Source organism: Aedes aegypti, chromosome 3 (assembly GCF_002204515.2).
Source record: "Aedes aegypti strain LVP_AGWG chromosome 3, AaegL5.0 Primary Assembly, whole genome shotgun sequence".
Classification (NCBI taxonomy): Eukaryota; Metazoa; Arthropoda; class Insecta; order Diptera; family Culicidae; genus Aedes; species Aedes aegypti.
In genome coordinates this window covers 28247690-28274159 of record NC_035109.1, presented here as the reverse complement: position 1 = coordinate 28274159, position 26470 = coordinate 28247690, and the positions used below count along the sequence as shown (strand labels likewise).

Sequence of the window (26470 nt, the reverse complement as noted above, 5' to 3'; positions counted from 1 at the left end):
AATAGCAAAAATCGTTTTTTCGAGTTTTTCACGATTTTTGCCAGGAAAACACTTAAAAATATATAAACGTAAGCATTTTAATACATTTTCTATTATCTCGGGTGAAAAACAGCGTCCCAAAGCACGTCGTTTGTTCAAAACAAGGGTGGCGCGTTTTACCCCAATGGCGCATTTTACACCCAGTTCCCCTATAGATAAAGGTAGTAGTACTGGTGCTAATGTAGTGTTTGAAGTTGTTGAAGAGTTTGTTTACCTTGGAATACTTGAGACATTTTCGAGCGTAAAGCACTGTGGGAAATAGTCGGTGGGAAACTAGAAAGATGTGTGTGGCGCAGACGCATGAATCACGAGTTGTATCGAGTTTATAAAGAAGCGAATATAGCTACGCGTGCGAAATATGGCAGACTTCGGTCAACTGGTCACTTAATGGGAATGTCGGAAAATAACACACAGTACAATTCAATACAATGAATATTATTTTTCAATGAAATGTTCTTAATGTAGTAGAGTTTAAAATTTTAAAAACTAAGTAACGATCCAAAATTGTAGTAACTTTCACTTCTATCACCTTTGCAAAATTCATTTTGTAAAATCGACCCAACTTTTCTGGTTGAGTTAAATGTGTTGCTTATAACATTCGTTCCAGCCCTAACGAATTGCTGGTTTTCCATACAATGGTTATGCTCAGAGATTCGTAATCCAGTGCTCAGATTGATAAACAATAAACCAAAGCTTCAGACCATCATGAAAATTTCCAATTAACAATACCTCAGGCATAGACACAACGAACATGGAACACCTAAACATGTAACTGGATTAACGTTATATGTAGCTTATATGTACGGGTTTTATACTTTAAAACAATAAATCACCAGTGAGAGTTTACATGCGGACTTCTTAACTATCAAAAATCGGTTGAAGAGACTTTCGGAGCTTGCACGAGAAAACGTCCTTATCCTGACAGATATCGAAAGCATTTACAATAAAGGTTTTATAGTAAATGCACTCTTATTCGATTATACGAAATTCATGTAACAAATTGAGATAGGAGCTGTAGAGAGAAAACTTTGAAGGATTTCAAGAAAAGTCGAATTTGGATCGTTCAATTTTCGATGGAAAGTGGCTGTGCAAGTTTGAGGCGCTTGAGGCTTCCGTGACGTCCGTTGTGTGATTTCCAGAAGATTTATTCAAGATTTCTGAAACCTACGTTACTGAGACGATTTACTGCGGAATTCTAATTGGCGGATTTGCAGTAAACGTCGATTACATATAATCAATCTTCAAACTGGATTAAAGCGGTGAGTTCGTTTCATGCTTGTGAAAACACACATTTATATCGTGGAAATGTTTCATTTATTTGTTAAAAAACTATGGATGGTTCGTCACTTCAAGTGTCGGCATAAGCCTTTGTTCCTGTTTTATATAACAAAATTGATCCACACGTACATATTCTTTTATTTATTTGGCGCAATTACTGAACAATAACCTTTGGATAGTTCGACATTAAAATTGTCGACGCACTGATAGATATTTTATTTTAGTTCGAGGCTACATGAATCGCATCACTTACCAAGGTGAATCCTGATCATGTAGTTTTTGATCCCTCCCACTAACAAAACTCCTTCCTGTGAAAACCATGGAGATGCAGAGGTGATCTCGGTCTCTAGTAGCAATGGATGTCACACCAACATTCCTTCCCTTCCCCCGATGACCGTAAGGACGTGGCCGGCGCCGTTATTGACATTAATGAGCTTGGAGTCCTCGAAATTGTACATTGAAGATGGTATGCTACTCCCAAGCTACATCTGTTGGTTCCCTGTACAATTTTGATTATTCCAGTCAATCACGGAGTAGCAACTACGAATTGTACGGTCATCAATGCTTATGCTTTATGCTTATGCTTATACGAAATTCATGTAACAAATTATTCATGTTTACTTTATAGCAAATGCACTCTAGAAATACTTCAAACATTTTCGAGGACATATCAGCAGCAACAATCAAAAAAATTTTAATTTATTACTCCGGTTATTAATTTTCGGTATAAAACGAAGATTTCTGCGAGGGTTTGGTTATTTTTTCTATTTTGGTACTTAAAATCGTTCCTAGTATCACACAAACGGCAGAAATATGTCATTCGAGGTTTTTTCTATCAGTTACAGTATCGAATAGTGAACAAAACGACTAGATGGAAGTTTTGTTAATTTAACTCTCAACATTTATATAGTTCAAAATTGTTTTTGACTACCCTCGTGAGGCAACTTGTAACAGCAATTTAAATCTCAATTGCTCGATATTTCTTGTCTATTGTCATCAAAAACACATGAAAACAGCAAAATCATTTTTACAATCACGTTGACATTGTATCTCTACCAATTGTACGTGTATTTAACACAAAATATTAGAAAATTTACATAAATCGCATTATTATAAGCAGGCTTTGGAAAATTTAATGATCATTGACAAACGAGCCATAATTTCATCCCATTTATCCACCTGCATTCATACAACACGCATGACATTTATCGTTCGTATCTTCCATAACGAGCCATGAGCCTATGCATGCTATAAACGTTTGACTGTGTGCCCTGTTTACAAGTTGCCCGTGAGAGAGAGCGAGACAACACCAACACACGGCACACAGTAAAAGTCAAAAGAACAAATGAATTTATGGCACTTACAGAGGCTCATGAACGAAAACAAGACAGACACACACCACCCACTGTTTGGTGCCGATTACTGTGTGTCAACACTTGTACACTGAAAATAATCCACACGTTCTACCCTAATTCTTTTCAACGTGGATCTGTCGTGTCAAATTGCAAGGTGAAATGACGTGTAAGGATTTATTTTGGTTCGTTAGCAAAGCCATGTTTTGATCGTGTTTTACAATGCACAATGGTCGGGCTCCATATGAAAGGGCAGCCAAAACTACTAAAAACTATGTTGAGATTTTTATGTTTTTAATCATTTTAAAATAAACCTTGTGTATTATATTATCATGATCCTTGAAGGAAATTGAACTAAAATTTAAATTTCTTTGACTTTTCTAATGTCATTTTGGCTTAAGTCAAAAAAAAAATGTTATTTTAAAATAAAGCACAAAATTAATATTTAAGGAATGCAATATTTCCAGAAAGTTACGAACTATCTAAAGGCTTATTGTTCAATACTTTTATCGAGGATGAAGATGGAAAAGTATTTGGTTCAAATTTTAGTACTATTCAATATTCCACATGGGAAATTTTGATGATTTTGAACTTGAAAAACAACTCTTGTCGCGTCATGTCGCCGCCATTTCGAATATTGCACATCAAAAAGCATCCTAAGATCCTACAAAAAACATTTAAATTTTTTGCAGAAATTTGCTGATTTGCGAGTTAGAGCTATTTGAGTAATTCAGTATTTTCCATATATTTTGTCGATAGTTTTCATACAAAGTTTATTCAAAACATATTTATCCACTCTTCATACACATCTTGATTAAACTTGGTCAAATACAAACAAAAATTGTGTTTTCAATGAAGTTTGAATGCATTTTTGATGAAAAAATAACCGATTTTAAAAAGTTACGTAACATGTAAATAACCCCTTCTGAGAGAATAAATACGTCAAATAACATATTCAGATTATATATTTCATCAATTTATGTGAACTAGTTTTACCCAAATTTCATTATTTTCCGACCGTTGTGCAATGGTGACATCCATCACTAGTAAAACTAGTTTGCCAATCATGACAAGGACTCATATATGCCATTCACGCGTGACATGTAATTCAACATATTATTTTTGGGGAAACTGGGCGCCCATAATGGGTGCCTGGAAACAGAACATCTTTCAATCGCTAATAAATTGTTCAGCAAAGTTTTCGATAATTTTTAAATTAACGTGTTTTACATTTAATTTTTGGATTGCCGATAGCGACACGTTTTACACGTTCGATTGACAGGTTTTACAATTACTGTAAATTCACGTGCGAAACTCATTGATCGAGCTTGTAGAATGTTTTCAGTGTAACATTCGGTGACCCACTCTCATCAAGATCAAGAAACAGAGGCGAATAGTTTCCATTTTCTGTGCTATGTTTGCAACCAAAGGGGTGTTCAATGGTTCAATTATAATTAGATTGTTAAAGCTTGCATTACCAGAAATATGAAAGTCATTACCAATTTTATGCAAAACATTAATCACCCGAATAGCTCGATACTATTGCAGTCTGTGAGATTTGCTGCTCTTGAACGCTCTCGTGCCACGTACCAAACGAAAGAGTGAATGTTTACATTCATAGGGTTCTCCGAATGCAATGTGCCATAAACTGTTATGGTTCGCGAACTGTTACACTCTCTGAATATAGTTCGATCGGCTTATTTGGATCAAAATATAAACACTGATTATAAGAATTGTTTATTGTTTCTTCTTGGAAACTGAGATTGATTCTGTATCGGAGATAACTTGCACATCTAAAATTTTAAATTTTCTGCATGAAATATATATATTTTTTTTATTATCATCATTCCAAAAATTACATTGATTTCTTATATCTAGGTGTTCTGTGCTACAAAACACTACTATCTTGATATGGTAAAACTAAATTAAGCATTTAGTAACATTTTATTAACAGCATTTTAAATTTCGTTTGCCGTAGAAGTTCAAAATTTTCACAGAAAAATGATATGATGAATGCATATAGTATGAATAATAATGATAGAGTAAAGTGGGGCAAAAGTTCGAGTGGGGTAAGAGTTTCTTTTTAAGATTTCTAGCTCAATTTAAAACAAATCTTATAAATGTCATAGTGGTTCGAAACCTATTCAAGTAAGAGACTTTCTATCCAAATATCATAAAAATCGATTGAGATTTGGAAAAGTTATGGCTATTTGTTTTTTTTCGACGTGAATATTGTAATTTTTGGTCAAACTTTCGTTGCATTGAACCAATTGAAGATAAAATCTTTTTCAATATTTTATGTAAGGGCGTTTCTAGGCCTATCATAAGGTTGCTTTGAAGTGTATTAGTTTTTGCATAAATGCTTGAAAACAATTTTTAGCCCATAGTGGGGCAAAAGTTCGAATCAGCGGGGCAAAAGTTCGACCCATGTATAAACTCACGGAAAAATTTGCAAATTGCCTAAAATCCACATATTGTGAAAATTGTCACCAAAATTTTACATTTCCACTTAGTTTTGCAAAAAACTGCTATTTTTGAGTATATTACAATTAACCCGGTTTTGGGCAATTTTTCGATGAAAATTTAGTGTGTATATTTCGTCAAACATAAGTTTACGGCTGGTGTAAAGTATGCCTGTCATGAAAGGATCGATATTTTGTGTTTTAGTCAGCGAACTTTTGCCCCACAGTAGATTCGAACTCTTGCCCCACCAGTGGGGCAAAAGTTCGAATAAGACAATCAATTTTGAAACTGTTATAACTAAAAATGGGTAAATATTTTGACACAAGTTTGTTCAGCAAAATTATAGCCAATATGTTGAAGGTTCACTGTACGGTATTTGTTTTGTTTTAACTGCTATTGTTTTCCTGGAAACTTTGATTATACCACTAAGGTCGAACTTTTGCCCCGGTACGTTTTTGAACTGCATTACTACTGCAGTTGCATATCAATATGGATATCAAACTTCAAGATTTGTTAAGGCTTCCGGAAGCATTTCTAGAATAACCGGCTGTGATGACCCCTATGTACAAGGTTATTTGAGTGCCGAGGTATGTGGTCAATATGATTGTGCTACTTTTTCTCGAATTCCAGTTCCCCGAATGACCCGTTTCCCCGGAAATGCAGTAATTTTCGGGGAAACGGGTCATTCGGGGAACTGGCACTCGAGAAAAAGTAGCACAATCATATTGACCACATTCTCCGGCACTCAAGGAACCTTCTACAGAGGGGTCATGACAGCTGGTTGTTCTAGAAATGCTTCCGGAAGCCTTAACAAATCTTGAAATTTGATATCCATATTGATATGGTTCCGGACATGTTTTGAATTGGCAACATCTTCCGGGGCACTTGGAACCTAATATACGGTCATGATAGCCAGTGGTTTTAGAAATGATACCCAATCCATATATAGTTCCGCACATGTTGCTAATTGGCCAATTGCTTCAAGGCACCCACTATAGATAAGAAATACAAACGTACCACATTTTCCGGAACCAGTTTTACAGAATTGGCCTTATTTGACGGATTTCACGCCAACTCGACAAAGGGATTGGCAATACCCCTTCAGAATTCAATGAAACTTTCTGGGTGTGAAGACTATGTGAAACTAAGATACTTTACATACTTTGTTTTTTCAAAATCGATCTAGACTAACATTTGGAAAGGGTCAAAGTTTTTTTTTTATAAACCCGTATAACTCGAAACCGATAAGACCTACAAAAAAGTGTTGTATGGGGGACTATCGTGAAATTTCCTGACGTTTAGAGAAAAAAGTTGAAAAAATAAAAACACATTTTCTACACTGAAAAAAAATATTCAAAACTTTAAAGTCGATTTAAAAAAACGGCCATTTCAGATTTTGATCATCCTTAAGCAAAACGTTTCGTAATTAAAATTTCTAAAAGTCGGCCATACATTGCAAATTGGGCATATTTTAGGGAAAAAAGTTTTTCAAACATCGAATTTTTTAAGTCCAAAAGTTTTTTTTTTTCACTTATTTTTATAAACCCGTAGAGTAAAGTGGGGCAAAAGTTCGAGTGGGGCAAGAGTTTCTTTTTAAGATTTCTAGCTCAAATCAAATTAAAACTTAGAAATGTCATGGTGGTTCGAATGCTATTCAAGTAAGAGACTTTCACTCCAAATATCATAAAAATCGATTGAGATTTGGAAAAGTTATGGCTATTTGTGGTTTTCGACGTAAAAATTGTAATATTTGGTCAAATTTTCGATGCACGGAACCAAATGAAGATAAAATATTTTTTCAATATTTTATGTAAGGGCGTTTCTAGGCCCATCATAAGGATGCTTTGACGTGTATTAGTTTTTCCATAAATAGTTGGAATCAATTTTTGGCACATAGCGGCGCAAAAGTTCGAATCTGCGGGGCAAAAGTTCGACCCATGTATAAACCCACGGAAATTTTTTCAAATTTCCTGAAATCTACATAGAGTAAAGTGGGGCAAAAGTTCGAGTGGGGTAAGAGTTTCTTTTTAAAATTTCCAGCTCAATTCAAAACAAATCTTATAAATGTCATGGTGGTTCGAATGCTATTCAAGTAAGAGACTTTCAATCCAAATATCATAAAAATTGATTGAGATTTGGAAAAGTTATGGCTATTTGTTGTTTTTCGACGTGAATATTGTAATTTTTTGTCAAACTTTCGTTGCATGGAACCAATTGAAGATAAAACTTTTTTCAATATTTTATGTAAGGGCGTTTCTAGGCCTATCATAAGGTTGCTTTGAGGTGTATTAGTTTTTGCATAGATGCTCGAAAACAATTTTTGGCCCATAGTGGGGCAAAAGTTCGAATCAGCGGGGCAAAAGTTCGACCCATGTATAAAATGACGGAAAAAATTACAAATTGCCTAAAATCCACATATTATCTTCAAATTTAGTTAAATTTGTCTGATCGTGTGAAAATTGTCACCAAAATTTTACATTTCCACTTAGTTTTGCGAAAAACTGTTATTTTTGAGTATATTATAATTAACCCGGTTTTGGGCAATTTTTTGATGAAAATTTAGTGTGTATTTTTCGTCAAACTTAAGTTTACGGCTGGTGTAAAGTATGCCTGTCATAAAAGGATCGATAATTTGTGTTTTAGCCAGCGAACTTTTGCCCCACACTAGATTCGAACTCTTTCCCCACCGGTGGGGCAAAAGTTCGAATAAGACAATTAATTTTGAAACTGTTATAACTAAAAATGGGTAAATATTTTGACACAAGTTTGTTCAGCAAAATTATAGCCAATATGTTGAAGGTTCACTGTATGGTATTTGTTTTGTTTTAACTGCTATTGTTTTCCAGGAAACTTTGATTATACCACTAAGGTCGAACTTTTGCCCCACCTTACTCTATTATCTTCAAATTTAACGAAATTTGCCTGATGTTGCGAAAAATGTCACAAAAATTTTACATTTTCACTTATTTTTGCGAAAAACTGCTATTTTTTGGGTGTATTACAATTAACCCTGTTTTGGGCATTTTTTGATGAAAATTTAGTGTGTATTTTTCGGCAAACATAAGTTTACGGCTGGTATAAAGTATGCCTGTCATAAAAGCATTGATATTTTATGTTTTAGCCAACGAACTTTTGCCTCACACTAGATTCGAACTCTTGCCCCACCGGTGGGGTAAAAGTTCGTTTAAAACAATCAATTTTGAAACTGTTATAACTAAAAATGGGTAAATATTTTGACACAAGTTTGTTCAGCAAAGTTATAGCCAATATGTTGAAGGTTCGCTGTATGGGATTTGTTTTGTTTCATCTGCTATTATTTTCATGGAAACTTTGATTATACCACTAAGGTCGAACTTTTGCCCCACCTTACTCTGTAACTCAAAAACGGTAAGACCTACAAAAAAGTGCTGTATGAGGGACTGTCGTGAAATTTCCTGAAATTTTAGAAAAAAATATTGAAAAATAAAAACACATTAAAATAAAAGTTTTTCTAACTTCAATTTTTTTAAGTCCCAAACTGAAATTTATTTTTTCAAAGATTTTGTTTCAAACCGTCAAATATGATTGTGTTTTCAAGTGATAAATGAGTTTGAATCAGAAAATAGATTGTATTTTTTATTGAGAATAGTTGAAAAACGGAATTATACAGAGATTATGTTTTTTAAATGCAGGCAATCAATGGACTACGCCTCTGCCTATGAGAAAATCAACTCCGTCTAACAATCCGATGGATTTTTATGGTTTGAAAGATATCACAACAATATTGCAAACATTGAAAATTAACAACCTTATCCATACCCCATTCAATTCTCTTCTAGAAAAAGTTTTGTGAAAAACAAACTTACTAAACGTACCTGCGTTAAACGCCAGATGAATAAGAAATAATGAATATGTTTGTATTGTTATCTACCTAAAAAAAAAGTTGATAAGCTCATAACTCATAATTTTATGTGAAAATAACAGTCTGCTTTTCTACGAAACAAAAAAGACTCCTTAAAACAAGGTTAAATACTGGTAATTAGCGACTTTTCTGAAAATTATAACGCTGCCCATGAATATCACTGGAATAATTCCCAAGCAACGATACACCAATTCTAGATTTACCATAAAAAAAGAGAATAAATTGGAAAATGTTAGTTTTATTGTAATATCAGACCCATGACACAGTAGCAGTTCAGCTGTTTATTTCAAAATTGATAAATTTTGTTACACAAATCAAAAGTTATTTTTAAGTCAGATGGAGCTGCAGCTCATCATAAAAATAAAAAAAAATTCAGCTTATGTAATTTCAAGAAAATACATGGATGGGAAGCAGAGTGGCACTTTTTTGCCACATTCCACGGCAAAGGACCCTGTGACGCTATTGGTGGCACTTTCAAGCGAATGGCCAAAAGAGCAAGTCTTGCAAAATACTATGGAAACACAATCGCAACTCCGTGAGAACTATTCGACTGGGCAGTGAAACAAACTGATACATGTATCACCAAATTAAATTTCTGTTATATATGTAATGAACAATATGATAAAATGTCAGAGGAATAGGTGGAATTTTTTGATGAGGTTAAAACTGTCCCAGGTACCCAAAAATATCATTGTTTAATGCCTATTAGTGATACACAAATTGCAGCCAAACGGTATACCAATTCAGAGGATGAACCAAAAATATTCAATTTATTCAGTAAAGCCCAAAAATAATGTAAATATTCATGTGAAGATACTACGTTTTAGGATATATAGCAATAATAAAAATAATGATGCATGATAAAAAAAACCACGACTTTTTTTTTATAAGCATAATATTGACCCTTTCCAGACACCTGTGTACTTTTGACATCCAGAAAATTTCATTGAACTCTGAAGGGGTGCTGCCAATCGCGTGTCGAGTTGGCGTGAAATCCGTCATTTTCAAGATTTCCAATGAATCTCAATGCGCCCGCCGGCACTCATTTTTCAATTGGTTCTAGATTTTTGGAAACATATTAACATCTATACAACTTCACACCGCACAGTATTGCAAACGACAACAAAAATGTGATTTGGTAATGACCTTGGAAAACCCGGAACAAGTTATTGAAATTAGACCAAATTCATATATAAAAAAAAAAATCAGTCAACTCTCCCTTACTTCTGTGTCTCGATATCGAGTTAGAGAACCATAGTAAAAGTTGATTTTCATGGTTCGATGGCTCGTTGGATCGCAGTTGCACTGGTTTTGTATGCTGTAGCTCGATACCTCCCTAACTCGATGTTCCCTTCCATATCGAGTTATGGAGAGTTGACTGTAAAAGCATTTGAATGTGGTCAAAATTTTGCCTAATTCAAGCATTTTGTTTATTCCCTGTATTCCACAAAATGAACAACCTAATTTGGAAAATAAATGCGTTCAAATAGAATTAAATTATAAACCTATTAACCCTCTACTACCCAACCCCACCTTTAGACGGGCTTCAGCAAAATTAATGCAACAACGTAAAAACGCCAAATTTATTTACCATCCACATATGAACATTTTCGCAACACGTTGACCTATGCTACACACACCTTGTTTTTATGTTGACTGTCACGCGTCACAAGAATTCTGAAGAAGTGACAAACTTTCATAATTTTTGGTGGTTTTAATCAGCGCAAAATTTATCGGTAAGTAATATAACAGTGATATTTTACGGTGAATACATTTTTTTGTTAAAAAATTAATCAAAACACTTCAAATTCTAATCAAAATCCTGTGATTTCTACCGTCTAAAGGCGGTATTGGAAAGTTGAGCGCAAAAATATTGCATCACCTAAGCAAAAGACTAGTAACCCAATTTTTCGATAGTGGAGGCGATTTTTTTTAAAGAAGTTGTTATTTTTTGTGTTTTTCTATATAGATTTGTTCTTCTGGAACGCTATGACCTGCCGTCGACGAGGAAATCTTTGTCTGTTGAGTGATCGGCAGGCTGAGGAACTGTTTGAGTTGTTGGATGTTGAGTTCGGATGACGAAATTGATCCTGGAGGAGACTTCGTCAGTGATGATGAGTACTATAATGACCCAGAAATTGAAGAACTGTTTTCATCACCTGCTCCATCCAAACGTCGTAAGGAACATAGCATTCAACAGGAAAACATCCAACAAAAGACAAAGGAGGTTGTTTCACTCGTAGGACCCGGAGCATTTACGGGATCTGCAGGCAAAATCGATCCTACGTCTGCCGAATTCAAAAATATTAAATGGAGGAAAGGAAATCTTCTTGTTCCCGAACAGGAACTCCTGTTTGACGAACCTGAGCTTGAACAGTTCAAAAGCCTGGACACACCATTCAAGTGCTTTTCATACTTCGTCGACGGGATTTTGGAATACATTGCAGATCAAACTAACCTTTATGCGAAGGAGAAGAACATCATGAACCGCTTCTGCACGACAGCGATGGAAATAAGGAAATATTTTGGGATTCTGTTGTACATGTCCGTCTTCAGATACCCGAGCATGAAGTTTTATTGGAGTGAATATGCATTCCTGCCGATCCGGAATACAATGAACCGGAACTGATTTGATGAGATTCGCCGATATTTAAACTTTAAGGATAATGGTGCCATTCCATCCACAACTTCAACGATGCATGATCGACTGTATAAAATCAGGCCCATAATTGATTGACGCTGTTTGGGCACGTCAGGAGTTAATCATCAATGTTAACTTCCTTTTCCCGAACAGCCTAGATAGCCGTGTAGTGTCGGTAGCGGTTGTTTCAATTGGCTAAGAATTAACACTACGGACTGCCTGTTCCGGTGGTATAAGTCCATCTCACAGGTGACCCCTAATTCATGCCGCTTTAAGCTTACCGTGCCTAAGAATGAATGGTTAGGGGGGTCTAAAAAAAACCTAACCGCAAACGGAGCCTGTGGAGTACCAGGGCGCCCTCTACAGTATTGTGCCCTTCCTGTGCTACCCGGAGCAATGGTGCAGGTGACCTTGTGTTTCTCCGAGACAATCGGCTTCCCTTCTTCAGTCTCAAACCTGAGGCTAAATAAGGGTGGGATTATAAGGATGTTGTAAATTAGTTTAAATTTTTCACCCTTATGGCTTCGCATTATGCGTTTTTTTTTGTTGGGGCAGCAGGGACGACAGTCTAGGGGCTTAACGGACCCCCCCCCCAGGACCTCTGCGAGTTGGGGAGTTGCCCAGGATGTGGTGAAGTTCGCAGTGGGCTCTGATGAACCTTCATAAAAACCACAAAAATCCGAATGCAACTCTGTCACAGCGACCGGTGCCGCTTAAAGTACCCTAGCCCAAACTAACAGGAGTGCCAACCGGCACATCAGGATTGATACCAGTGAGATCCTGATTATGGCATACTGGTCGCGATACAAACGGACAAGGCATGGAATTACGAGTACGAGTGCTTCGAGCACATTGGGACCAACGCCAGTGCGGCCCCAATTATGTATACTGGCAGCGCACGACAAAGGACAAGTAACGGTATATGTACTGGATAATATGCTTTGAGGCTGACAGCGGCGACATTCTACTCCCTTAGTAGGGTCGGGTGACACTGGCCCGAAACGGCGAGTGGGTTAATGGCGCAGGCTGCCCCCGTCCCGTAAAATCGTGGCAGGCCTTAGAGTACGTTCCAAATCCGTCGCCTGGTTGTTCCAACTGGGCGGGAGTAGGCTCAGATGCCATTACCTGAATATGTTAAAAGCAAAACAAATATCAGCAAAGACTTGAAAACAAGTCTACTGAAATTGCGACAATCAGTCCTAGCTGCAAAGCAGGACTACGAGAAAGCCAAGGAACAACTGGGCAAGGTAGAAGGCCAAAAAGACACTAGGTCGTGTCAGACCGAAGTGTTTTCCTTCACAGGCAACGCGAATATATCTGATGATATTATTCGATACGCGATGCGGAAGAGGGAAGCTTCCGGGGATGAATACGTGGCGAAAAGACGTATGGTTGCTAAGGGAAAAGTGACCTACGCGGCCGTCCTCCAAAGCGGAAAAGCTGGCACGAGCCAAGCCCCGCGATCAAGAGGACATGGCAACAAAGGAGAGGCCAACACCAATCCTAAGGCCAAGAAAGCCAAGAAAAAGGAGCCACGGGTTAACCGGAACCAGGCAGTGCATCCACAGGAACCACGGGCGCAAGGCAACAGCAACCCGTGGATACGAGTTGGAAATAAGAAAAAACAGAGGAAACCGAAAACGGAGCCCAAGGAGAGCGCTAAACCGAAAACAGCGAAACGTAGGAATTTAGGCGAAGCCCTCGTTATCAAAACGGAGGAAGCAAAATACGCCGAGGTTCTGAAGGCGATGCGAAGCACAGAGAAGCTATCGCAATTGGGCGCAGACGTGCGAAGCATAAGGCGAACTAGGATTGGTGAAATGATCCTAGTCTTAAAGAAGGACGCCAAGGAAAAGGGTGCAGTCTATAAGCAACTGGCACAAGAAGTACTTGGTGACGAGGTTGATGTAAGATCCCTTACTGCTGAAGCGACTCTCCAGTGTAAAAATCTGGATGAGGTCACCGATGCAGCGGAGGTCTCGGCTGCCCTCAAAGAGCAGTGTGACATCGACGTAGCCAGTAAGGCCATCCACCTTAGAAAGGGCCCGCAGGGCACCCAGGTGGCGGCGATCAGGCTGCCGGTCGCAGAGGCCAACAAAGCGAAGAACTTGGGCATACTCAAGGTAGGCTGGTCGGTTTGCCGGCTGAGCATACAACAGCCTCCTGAAGTTTGCTTCAAGTGTTTCGGGAAGGGCCATAAGTCGTGGAATTGCAATGGTCCCGACAGAAGTAAGATGTGCAGAAAATGCGGCGCTGAAGGCCATAGGGCAAGCGATTGTAAGCAAATCGCTAAGTGCCTAATATGTGTCGACAGAGCAGACAACGGACACTTAACGGGCGGACCCAAATGTCCGGGCACAAGCGGAGTATCAAAGCAGCCAAAACGGAAGTAACACAGTTAAATTTAAACCACTGTGATGCAGCCCAGCAGCTGCTTTGGCAGTCAGTCTCGGAAACCAAGACTGACGTGGTGTTATTATCGGACCCATACCGCATACCAGCCAACAACGGGAACTGGGTGGCGGATAGGTCTCAACAGCTAGCAGCTATAGGGACGACAGGACGATACCCAATCCAAGAAGTAGTCTCTAGCTCAAATGACGGTTTTGCGATAGCAAAAATCAACGGCGTGTTCTATTGCAGTTGTTACGCGCCCCCAAGGTGGTCGATTGAGGAATTTTCCCACATGGTTGACAGGATGATGGCCGAACTAGCTAATCGGCAGCCAGTAGTGATAGCTGGCGACTTTAATGCATGGGCAGTGGAGTGGGGTAGCCGCTGCACCAATCAAAGAGGCCAGCTATTGTTGGAATCCCTGGCCGCATTAAATGTAGAGCTGGCAAATGTGGGTACAGTGAGTACCTTCCGCAGAAATGGTGCAGAATCGATCATCGACGTGACGTTTTGTAGTCCTAACCTTTTAGGTACCATGAACTGGCGCGTTGATGACGGTTATACTCATAGCGATCATCAATCGATTCGCTATAGTATAATACCAGGCGGGCAGAAGGCAGCGCGATGTAACTCGACCCAAGCCCGAGGATGGAAAACAGCGCGCTTCGACGGCGAAGTATTCACTGAAGCCCTGAGGCGCGAACGAAACACTCTGGACCTAAACGGTGAAGAGCTAGTTGCTGTGATATCACGAGCGTGTGATGCTTCCATGCCGAGAAAAGCCCCTCCTAGAGAGAACAGGCCGCCGGTGTATTGGTGGTGCGAATCAATTGCAAATCTTCGAGCAATCTGCCTTCGGGCTAGACGAAGAATGCAACGCGCACGCACAGAAGCACAAAGAGAGGAACGCGGTGCAGCATTCAGACAGGCAAAGTTGGCTCTCAAAAGGAAATCAAGAGTCGGAAACGGGCATGCTTTGAAAGCCTATGCGAGAGTGCCAATTCTAGTCCATGGGGTGACGCCTACAGAGTGGTAATGGCTAAGACCAAAGGAGCCATAGCGCCCCAAGAGAAATCGCCCGAGTTGCTGCGATCGATAATCGATGTACTCTTCCCGCACCATCCCATAAGCCCATGGCCCCCAGCGCCGTATGCGGCAAATGAAGGAGAAGAAGTGGCGAGAGTGACGAACGAAGAGCTGGCAGAAGTCGTGAAATCATTCGCGTCAAACAAGGCACCGGGACCCGATGGTATCCCGAATGTTGCCTTAAAAGCGGCAGTGAACACGGATCCGGACATGTTCAGAACCACGATGCAACGCTGCATTGATCAAGGAATCTTCCCGGATGTATGGAAGTGACAGAAATTGGTGCTACTACCAAAGGCGGGGAAACCACCAGGTGACCCGTCGGCGTATAGACCTATCTGTCTACTAGATACGACGGGCAAGTTATTGGAGAGGTTGATTCTCAACAGACTAGTACCGTATACGGAGAGTGCGGACGGCCTGTCCAACAACCAGTTTGGATTCAGAAAAGGTAAATCTACTCTGGACGCCATCCAGTCGGTCGTTCAAACAGCTGAGGTGGCAATCGAGCATAAAAGGAGCGGCATCCGTTACTGCGCGGTTGTCACTCTGGATGTGAAGAATGCGTTCAACAGCGCAAGCTGGGAAGCAATAGCACACGCGCTTCACCGCCTCAAGGTACCGGTGCAGTTGTGTAAGCTTCTAGAAAGCTATTTTGATGGTAGGATTCTACTGTATGACACAGAGGAGGGGCAGAAAAGCGTTCGAATTACCGCGGGAGTACCTCAAGGTTCAATCCTGGGCCCGCTGTTATGGAATGCGATGTACGATGACGTACTGAGGCTGCCCCTACCGACGGGTGTTAAGATTGTTGGCTTCGCCGACGATATCACCCTAGTGGTCTATGGTGAATCGATGGAGGAAGTAGAGTTGACAGCAGCGCACTCTATTTCCCTGGTTGAGGAATGGATGAAGTCTAGGAAACTAGGACTGGCCCGTCACAAGACTGAGGTTGTGGTGGTCAACAACCGCAAGTCCGAGCAACGGGCGCTTATCTCGGTAGGTGATTGCACCATAGAGTCCAAGCGATCCCTTAGGCATCTTGGGGTAATGATCGATGACAAGCTGAGCTTCGCTAGCCACGTTGAATATGTCTGTAAAAGGGCATCTACGGCTATAGCGGCGCTTTCGAGGATGATGTCTAACAGCTCTGCTGTAATTGCCAGCAAACGCAAGCTGCTGGCAAGCGTGGCGCTATCCATACTAAGGTATGGAGGACCAATCTGGTCAAAAGCGCTTAGAACGAACAGAAACCTAAAGCGGTTGGAAAGCACGTACAGGATAATGTGCTTAAGAGTAGCAAGTGCATACCGGACGGTATCTAAAGAGGCCGTGTGCATCATAGCCGGGATGACGCCCATCGGGCTCATCATCAAGGAAGATGTTCAATGCTTCAACCAAAGGGGTACCAGAGGAGTCCGCGACACGTGTAAAGAGGAAACGCTCAGAAGCTGGCAGCAGGAATGGGATAATTCCACTAAGGGTAGATGGACCCATCGACTAATACCAAATGTGTCAGATTGGTATGGTAGAAGCCATGGGGAAGTGAACTTCCACCTGACGCAGTTTCTGTCAGGACATGGTTGCTAGAGACAGTACCTGCATAGGTTCGGGCACTCAGAATCTCCTGCGTGCCCCAATTGTGCTGGTGTAGAGGAAACAGCGGAGCATGTCGTGTTCGATTGCCCCCGTTTCATTGTTGTGAGAGGTCGCATGCTCACTACATGCGGAGGGGACACGTCCCCCGACAATATTATTGAGAGAATGTGTGCGGATGCCGAGTGCTGGAATGCAGTAACTACGGCTGTCACTCACATTATGTTAGAATTGCAGTGTCTATGGCGCGCCGACCAAGAGTTGGCTGCAGAGGATTAGCCCTGCCGAGGCTGGTCCCTTGTAACATTGTTTAAGTCGGCTAGGAGAAGCAGTTTGCCTAGGCTACTTCTGCTACACGTGTTGTGCTATATGCACTGGTCCCTTCCCGAAGAAATACCGTAAGGTGGTTCCGGGGAGATGAGGGTCTGAGTCCAAGGGTCATGTCGATGCACTGTTCACCACTTGAGGAATTCTAAATGAATTGCTCATGCACAGTGCATAGGCTGGTTTTAGCGGGTCGTCGTTGGTGCGTCATCCCCGCATTCCCTGAGTTATCTTCTCAGGGGATCTGTTTGCAGATTTCCCCCTTGTAAAAAACAAAAAAAAAAAAAAAGGCCCATAATTGATCATTTTAACGAAAAATTCAAAACGGTCCCACTCTCCCAACATTTCTGCGTATATGAACAGATGTGCGCCACTAAAATGAAGGCAATTATTCGACAATATTTAGCGAACAAACCCCATAAGCTATTTGTTTTGTCGGATTCATACGGTTTCTCGTACCGTTTCGAAGTTTACGGTGGAGCTGGCGACAATGTGGTACTTCCGGGAGCTCCTGATTTGGGGGCAGCGGCAAATGTCGTTGTAAGGCTATCAAGAATACTTCCTGATTTCTGAAATCATATAATGTATTTTGATAATTTGTATTTTGATCTACGCTCTAGAGGTATGTACACTGTACTAGGTACTTTGAACAGTGTCAAGTTAAAAAGGAAACTATCTTTTGTTACAGGTATATATGCTTTGGGAACTATACGCAACAACCGAATCCCTAACAACAAGCTTCCAACGGACACCGCCTTGAAAAAGTATGATCGCGGATACTCAACGGAATTTGTTGGAACTGTCCATGGAGTTGCATTATCAGCGACTGTTTGGAAGGATAATAAAGCAGTGAGAATGATATCGTCGTTTATAGGCACCAGGTCGCGGTCAGAAAATGATCACAGTACAAAAACCGTGTCCCGATTTGTACGGTCTGCTAAATGTCGTGTTGACATTCCATGCCCACCCATGATTAGTGAATATAACCGTCATATGGGTGGTGTCGACATGGCTGACGGACTCATTGGGCGATACCGAATTCAGGTCAAAACCAGAAAATATACGAACCGTTTGATGTATCATTTGCTAGATATGGCTATGGTGAACGCGTATGTTTTGTTCAAACGTGTACACAAAACAGATCCATCATCCGAACTGTTCCAGCTACCTAATTTTCGAGCTGAGGTTGCAAAGGCAATGTGCACATACAAAGCTCCTGAGGCCTCTAGACCCCCCGGTCGACCACGGATCATCGCTATGAAGAAAGCATCGATTCCGAAGCGAGGGTATCTCCCACCATCTGAAACGAGATATGATGTTACAGACCACTTCCCAGAAATTGTACCTCGGTCCGAAAAAAGAACCTGCAAAATTCAAGGCTGCAAGTCTGAAACCCAAGTGAAATGTCACAAATGCAGCATTAATTTGTGCCTACAGTCACAAAAGAACTGTTTTTACGAGTTTCATCGCAAAGAAAAAGCATCTTAACTAATTGAAAGCGAAACACGCTTTTCATTTTTTTTCTCAGCTCCCCAACCCCGCCTTTAGACGGGTTACACATTTTTGAGTATAATTAATAAATCGTTGAGTTTTATGAACTAATTATATATTTTTCGGTTTTCTTGTCACAAAAGCAACCTACAAGAGTTTTTTCACCAAAAAAAAAATTGGGTATTAGAGGGTTAAGTAAGTGTTGCCTCCATACGACATTTATTGAATTGCTTTGAATTTCTCAATGGCTATGTTAACACAATGCTGATTATATACCTATTTGACGAACCGAGTCGAGTCGTTGGACTCACGCTGAAAAATCATAATTTTGCAACTTTTTGAATAACTTGAAGCGTAATTAAAATGCTACGAATTGAGGCGGTAAGATTTTGTATGCTTTTTTTACTTTTGCAGAAATTACGCATTTTGAGAGGCCGTATTCTAAGTAGAACAGTTCACAGTTAACTACATTCAGTGACGATCTTATTAACTACCTCTGCAATTAAATCTTGTTTTCTTTCTCGTCTTCTAAGCCTTAACTTGGTAAGAAGACGATGAAAAATCAGGCAAATGGTTGAGGTGGTTTATAACATATGAGGAAAATATAAAACACTAGATGGCACGATGCGAAAATCGAACATTGCAAAAATCAGACTACTGCATTTGTATTCCATCCTAAAACTTCAAAGGAATCTGAAAACCTAACATTCCGGTCTATCTTCCTGGAAATGCTTCTCACTCACCTGCTTGATCATATACTTGAGCATCGCCGGAAACATCCCAAAACTAAACACCATCCCGCCGACCAACGTGCAGGCACATATGATGGCCATCTTCCTAAAGTTAACATTTTCCAGCTTCATTTTGGTAACTTTTTTCTTGATCACACTCAATGCCGGATGATTCATTCGTTGGCGAAATCAAGCAACTTCGCTTTCGCACTTTCAGCACAACACGATCTTGTTCACTGAAAATATTTTCAATGTGCAAATGAAATCGTTTCGACACGAATGGTTGATTATTACAACAGGTGGATTTATGGTGCTGATCTTTTTTTTTAGTTATGTGAAAAAAGTATAGAGATATAATTAGCCAAAATCAAACAAATATATACAGCATTGAACAACACGTTGCAACTTTTTCGTATTTCCATACAAAATGGCCAATGGATTTGAATTATTTTTTACAGATCCTTCATAACAGACATAACTTGAATTTGAACACATATTTTCATGTGATTTTTCTTATTACAAGTTCAGTAACGTGTTGTTATAACGGTTTCACAAAACTGTTTTTTTTTTATTAATTTTGATAATCGGCAATACCTAAAAAATGGAAGGAAGCTTCATAGTATCTTCAGTAAAATTGTATAATCAGACAAGATCAACAAGTTTCCTCCTGAGTTTTGTGTAGGGCTTTTATATTCAAATAAAAATTGTTTAAAATGTTTCGTTAAAGATTTCATTTCAGTCAAATTATTATTATTTTTGATCTCATTATAGGAAAAAATCTTGAAAAATTTGTGTATAAATGCAAGTTAGGTCTGAGGTTCTGTAAAAATTTCTTGTAAATCGATCCATGAATAAGTGAGACTACCAAAGTTGATCAGTTTGCATGGAAATTAAAAAAAGTAGAAAATGCATTGTCCAATTCAGTAACTTTAAATTTAGAAAAAAAGTGCTCAGAAACTAAAATCTTAAAAAGAGATAGAATAGATATTACTGATTAAAGTATTGCACAAAAATCACTGTCACTAGTCTAAACACCAAACACTTCAATCCACCTTCCAACTAAGGAATCCGCGGCGACCGTTTTTTTTGGCACGTTTGACCGAACCGACTTCCGAACGGGAACTATGGTCGCATTTAGTTCCGAGTCATGCTCCAGCCTATCGATAAGGCCTCCGGATTGCAATTCGCACATCTCCCCATCACTCATCCCCCCGTTCGAAATCTTTGCTTTGTTTTCAAGTTCAAGTTGCTGCAATCAGAACCTTGGAACTGGTGCCCTCCTCGGTCTGGGAATGCTATCACCTGGCCGGACCGTATCGAACGCATCTCGCTTAAAAATGCACTTTCATGGCTGGTGTGGCGAAATCCACGTGTTTTCTCTAGCGGCTTTTTCCTGCAAAGGTGGCTCATCATCATTCTCTAGGCCACGGTGATCCCCAGGCCGTTGTTAGCAGAAAAAAATCCTTTAAATCTATGTTCACCAGTCGTTTTCTATGGCTAAGCTACACGTCTGAGCAAAATAAAAATAAATCGATGGACCCGTTCTGAACATCTTTTTGATGGTATAAGTTCACAAATTCAAAGAAAATCAGAATGGCATCAGACGGTTTCGATTTTTAGGTTATTTGTAACCTCTGGGCGTAGCTTTTGTTATACAATTCAACAACATTTTGAGTTGCGCCCTTCTTGCGGCTTAACCTACAAAAGCATAAGTTTTCAGTATATTAATAAGGCATTCTTATCATGTAACTATGCTGTAAGTGACTCATTTACTCATTTCCCATAGGCTCAAGTGTTGTAAGACACTACGGAGCCAATTTTATATTATTATCTATGTCAATAAAAATGGAATAGTGCTTGTATGTCACGAAGTGGCTTAAGAACGGGTTAATAAGCTTACACAATTCATTCACTGTTGCATTACTCAAGTGTTCCGACTTGTTTGTATGGAATGATATTTTTGGACATCAATAGAGATATTTGGAAAAAAGGGAAATGCAAGTTTTACACTTATTTGTATAGCGTTTTTATAGCCTTCTGCAGAGCTTTTTATGCAATTCAACGTTTGCCGAGACAATTAGTTATTAATAAAGTATTGTTTTTATTGCACAACATTATGGATAACTAGGAGCAATGGATAGAATTCTAATTTTGAGGGTGATTTTTTTGTCTGATAATAACGGTCTGGAAAGCACCATGGTCCGCCGCTTCTCCGCCCCCGCGCAAATGCCAATTTTCCAATAATTGCCCTGCAATTTTCTTTGACACTGCCGGACCGTGCGAGACGTTGAAGCCGTTTGTTTCAAGTCGAAGGTATTGATCACACGTATCGAAGTCCGACAATGTGTTCAAAAGTTGATTCCGCTTGGCGCCCAACGACTCTCCTCTGCCGGTGCCGGTGCAGCAATTTTGATGAAGATATTTTCCCACAGGGTGTCAAGCGCGAGGAAAAAGACGGGAGGCCTAGGCCGTGTATAATGTCATTCCTTGAAGTGTGGGACTGCATGATGTGGGGTGGAAGGATACGGTTTTTTTTTTCTGGAAGGATAAGCCGGTATCAATTTGTGACGCACTTGGGGTGTTTGGGCTGTTTGTGTATGTGAAATTGTTGATGGAACCGGAGGTGTTCCGATGATACATTTCGATCCAATGCTATCTATAATTGAACTGCATTTTTTAATTAATCAATCAAGGTGGAAATAGAACAAAGCCACACCTTATAATTTCAAGGGCACAAACCTTGAGCACTAACAACCGTTCATTATGAAAATTCAATCGATTGACTGCTGTTTGGTTCTCTAAAGGTGTGCTTTTATAACCTCTACTAGAAATCTTTGGACACTCATGTAGATCTTGACGGCGGTAAGACCTTAACCCTTTGGAGCCTGATTTTTTACAAGAACTATTATACAGTTTTTTGAACGCCTTTCAATAGTTTTGGTGCTCAAAATGCTAAACATAACAAGAAATGATGACAAATATTTTTTTGGGAGGTGCTAGGTCTTCCAAACTGCTCTTGAGTTCATAACTTGAAGTCTATGCTTGTAATAACAACCTTGTTCATCATACAAGGTGATTGTCTGTAATCTACCGTATATTCTGAACCTTCCGAGTGTTCAGCAAATATTATCAGATCATTTCGAATGTTCTAGATTATCTAACTTGTCGGGATGTTCAGTACATAAGATCTACAACGCGATGAGAGTCAGGATTTAGTGGTAATAAATTAATAACCACGAAACGAAGCCCTTCCGAAGCATGGTGTATTCGACAAAGTTTCCAGTCATAATTAGCGACATCTATTGGGAAGCATCCATTAATTATGTCACGTAAAAATATACTATATTCAGCAGGGGGCTGCTTTTCACCTTTTGTTTGAGAACAATTTGTGAAAACGTCAGTAGAGTCTAAATGCGTAAACGAGTAGAAACACGTTTTGAATATATGTGTTTGTCGACGAATCTTCTTCTTTTTTCTTGGCATATCGTTCCCACTGGGAGGATGCTGGCTTCTCAGCTTAGTGTTAGTTTAGCACTTCCACATTTATTACCTGAGATCTTTCTCAGCTAATGATCTTTTTGCATGGATATATCGTGTGGCAGGCATGCGCCCATACTCTGTGCCCAAGGAAGTCAAGACTCTTTCCTTTACGAAAAGATCCGGTAATCGTCATACAAATCTCGAGCTCTACTTCTTTTTTGCAATCGTGCAACACGACTATCCGTGTAGAAGCGTCACTACTGTACTGTCACAGACAAACAGACGTAACACTCTTGAGAAGCTCATGGTACATGCGTTTAACGATGAATTTGAATCCTTATAAACGAATCATTCTATTGATATTTACTCCTCTTTATTGATGTTAACCAAACCCTAGCAGCAAACCATGCGACCAGAGCTGACCCCCAGGTTCACAGATTTCGATTGATTATGTAAGCGAAAACATCTGCTGTTACGGACTAGGCTACGACTGTAGATTTCAGGGACTGCTGCAGGGCATTGCGGATGACCCTGAGTATCTCAAAAGTATTTAGCACCACACGGAAAGTTCAGTGAAACTGGTAGATTCTTCTTCTTCTTCTTCTTGGCGTAACGTCCCCACTGGGACAAAGCCTGCTCCTCAGCTTAGTGTTCTATGAGTTCTTTCACAGTGTGGCAGGCACGAAGATAAAGGGTGTCCACGATGAAATTGCCACACACAAAATTGATTCGCAAAATTCGAGTTTTCATCCGATTGCCATCAAATTTTCAGGGATTGAGAAATAACTATTAAACTTCATTTTACCATTTTACTCGTATTTTATTAACAGTCCATACGGAAATGCCCGCACCTTGGCCTTAACCCCGGCCATGAGATTCTGCAAAACCTGTGAATCAACCGTTTTTTGCATGTGAACCCAAACTTTCTTCAGTTCCTCGACTGTCTTCACTACCTTAGGTCGTTTACACACTTAATTTCCGAAATCGACTTCGGTAAAACGGATTGCCGAGAATCCAACAGCCGAATCTTGGTAAAATATTTGCTGAATCTCGGCAAAACTTTCACCGAGATTTCGGTAAACCATTACCGAATCTCGGTAATGTTTGCCGAAATCTCGGTAAAAAATTTGGTTTGCCGAGATTCGGTAAAATTTTAACGATATTTCGGTAAAAAGTTTACCGAGATTCGGCAATTTTTTTTAACCGAAATCAAAGCTGTTGGATTCTCGGCAATCCGTTTGCTGAGGTCGGCAAAATAATTTAAGTGTGTAAGAAGGTGCTGTTTCATAATCGCCCAGTACTTCTCGATGGAACGGAGCTCCGGAGTGTTGGAAGGGTTGAACATATTCGGCACGAAATTGACCTTATTATCCGCATACCACTTTAGCACGTCCTTGGAGTAGTGGCATGAGGCCAAATCCGGCCAGAAGATTGTTGGGACGTTGTGGGCCTTCAGGAGAGGGAGCAGCCGCTTCTGGAGGCACTCTTTCATGTACACTTGTCCGTTCATCGTGTCCTAGGTCACGAAAGGTGAACTCCGCTTCCCGCACGTTGCCAGATCTACGGAAATTTCCGTAGATCTACGGAATTGAGCACTTTCTACGGATCCGTAAGATAATTCTACGGAAAATGTATATTTTCTACAGAAAGCTACGGAAATTATCATTATTCTACGGTAATTTACGGATTTTTCCAACGGAAATCTACGGAATTGCAATGCCGGGGATCTCTCCCCCCGCTTATCACTTTTCGTCTACGGAATGATTTCCAAAGAAATCTGGCATCGCTGATTATTTCTAGCGCAAGCAACTACTGCTGTAAAATTCGAGAATTGAGCTTCGGGATAGTCTGAACGTCGTAGAATGTCCCAGGATATGAAAAGGCATGTTAAGCAGCGTTTTTCTTGACATAATAGTTATGTATTACCAAGTACGAACATCAATTGTATTTAGAAAAGGCATTTTAAGCTACTTTTATACTAATTATTCTATTTGTCAGACTTCTGCATGTTGTTCTAGGATGTTCTAGGTTGCCAAGTAGGACATTAAGGCATACACCTAAATTTTTTCCCTGACAGGGAAGTATATTTGCAAGGACTTTTCCGAAGACAGTAAATTTTATTCATTGGTTCTTTTTATACAGCCATTTTCCGACTGCGGTCATAAATGACCGTGCCGGCCCCAAAGGGAAAACTTTGATCATTTTAGCGAGAAAAGTTACTGGAACAAGGGTAGACCTGAAGTTCTGAACTCCAGGGTAAATAGAAATATCACCAACGTTCCTTGAAATAGCCAATTGGTATGTGAGAAGGTTCAGTGAACATGGTAGATTACACAGCGCAACAAAAATGACATTTTTGCGTGTGTCAAGAATCAAATTATGTGTCTCTAGTAGATTTGGGGTTGCTTAACCTGATGCCGTTTTCAGAAATTTTCCAGCACGTCACAATTTTTAGCTACAGGTCGCCAAAATTGCACAAAACATTGGTTTTATTGATGTTTACCTAAAATTTGAAGTATATTTTATCAAACTTGTTTGTAATCTAATCCACCAAGCATGCCAAAAAGGACTTAAACTTTCGTTTTAGATGTATTTTCGTTGAAATTTCACGATTAAATTTAGATTTAACCGATTTTTTCCACATGCTTGCAGTCTCCATACAAAATTCTTCGTTTTTCTTATATGGCAAAATACAATACTTTACTAAACCATCAAAATATAACTTTTTCGCATGAAAAGTATTATAAACTATGATGATAAGTGTTGTTATACACATAAAGTTTGAATTCTGTAGCAAATTAAGCAAATAAATTGCCTTACAAGCTGGCAAACTTGCATGCAAGTTGGCTGAAATAGTCAATTTTTGCATTTTCAACAACCAATATCTCAAAAACTAGACGTGCTATGATAATTCTGTAAACGGCAATGGATTCATCAACCTTAATTAAGTAAATAGAGGTATTTTGATGCTGGAGACAAAAACGTGTTCCACAGTGTTACATAACTTCACTCAGTTTAGAAGGAAATATTACTGGAAAAATAGTAGACCTGAAGTTTTGAAGTCCTGGGGAAATTTTGAAGGATCTGCAATACCTCAATCGTTCCTTGAAACAGCATATTGATCCATGAGAAGGTTCAGTCAACATAGTAGATTATATAACTTCACTCAGTTTAGAAAGAAAAATTACTGGAACAAGGGAAGACCTGTAGTTCTGAACTCCAGGGTAATTTGGAGGGCCTGGAATACTCCAAACGTTCCTTGAAATATCTTTTTGATTCGTGAGAAAGCTCAGTGAACATTAAATAACTTCATCGTTTAGTAAAAAAAAAATACTAGAACAATTGTAGATCTGAATTTCTGAACTCCGGGGTAATCTGGGTGGCTCGGAATACCCCAAACGTTGAACATGTTAGATTTTATAACTTCACTCAGTTTAGCGAAATAAATTACTTGAACAAGTGCAGACCTGAAGTTCTGAAATCCAGGGTAATTTGGAGGGCCTGGAATGTCCCAAATGTTCCTTGAAAGAGCTTATTGATCCATGAGATGGTTTAGTGAGCATGTTAGATTATATAACTTTACTCAGTTTAGTGAGATAAATTACTGAAACAAATGTAAACCTAAAGTTACGAACACTAGGGTAATTTGGAGGGCCTAGAATACCCCAAACGTTCCTTGAATTAGCCTATTGAT

At 39.5% G+C, this 26470-nt stretch overlaps 1 protein-coding gene across 3 annotated transcripts in view; it reads right to left on the bottom strand.

Annotated features, from left to right (window-relative positions):
• Positions 1-20454, bottom strand: part of LOC5566411 (sensory neuron membrane protein 1) — a 62001-nt gene extending 41547 nt beyond the window's left edge. Inside the window, exons 1-2 of one of the 3 annotated variants that reach the window (XM_021851521.1) lie at positions 20349-20454; positions 19309-19532 (exon numbers count right to left, since the gene is read on the bottom strand). In XM_021851521.1, coding sequence (XP_021707213.1) covers positions 19309-19473 — 165 coding nt within the window. In that variant the 5' untranslated portion in view covers positions 19474-19532; positions 20349-20454. Of the gene's footprint in view, positions 1-19308; positions 19533-20287 lie in introns of all 3 variants that reach the window. The other 2 variants (XM_021851520.1, XM_021851522.1) reach the window with 2 other exon arrangements.
• Between the last annotated feature and the right edge of the window lie 6016 nt (positions 20455-26470).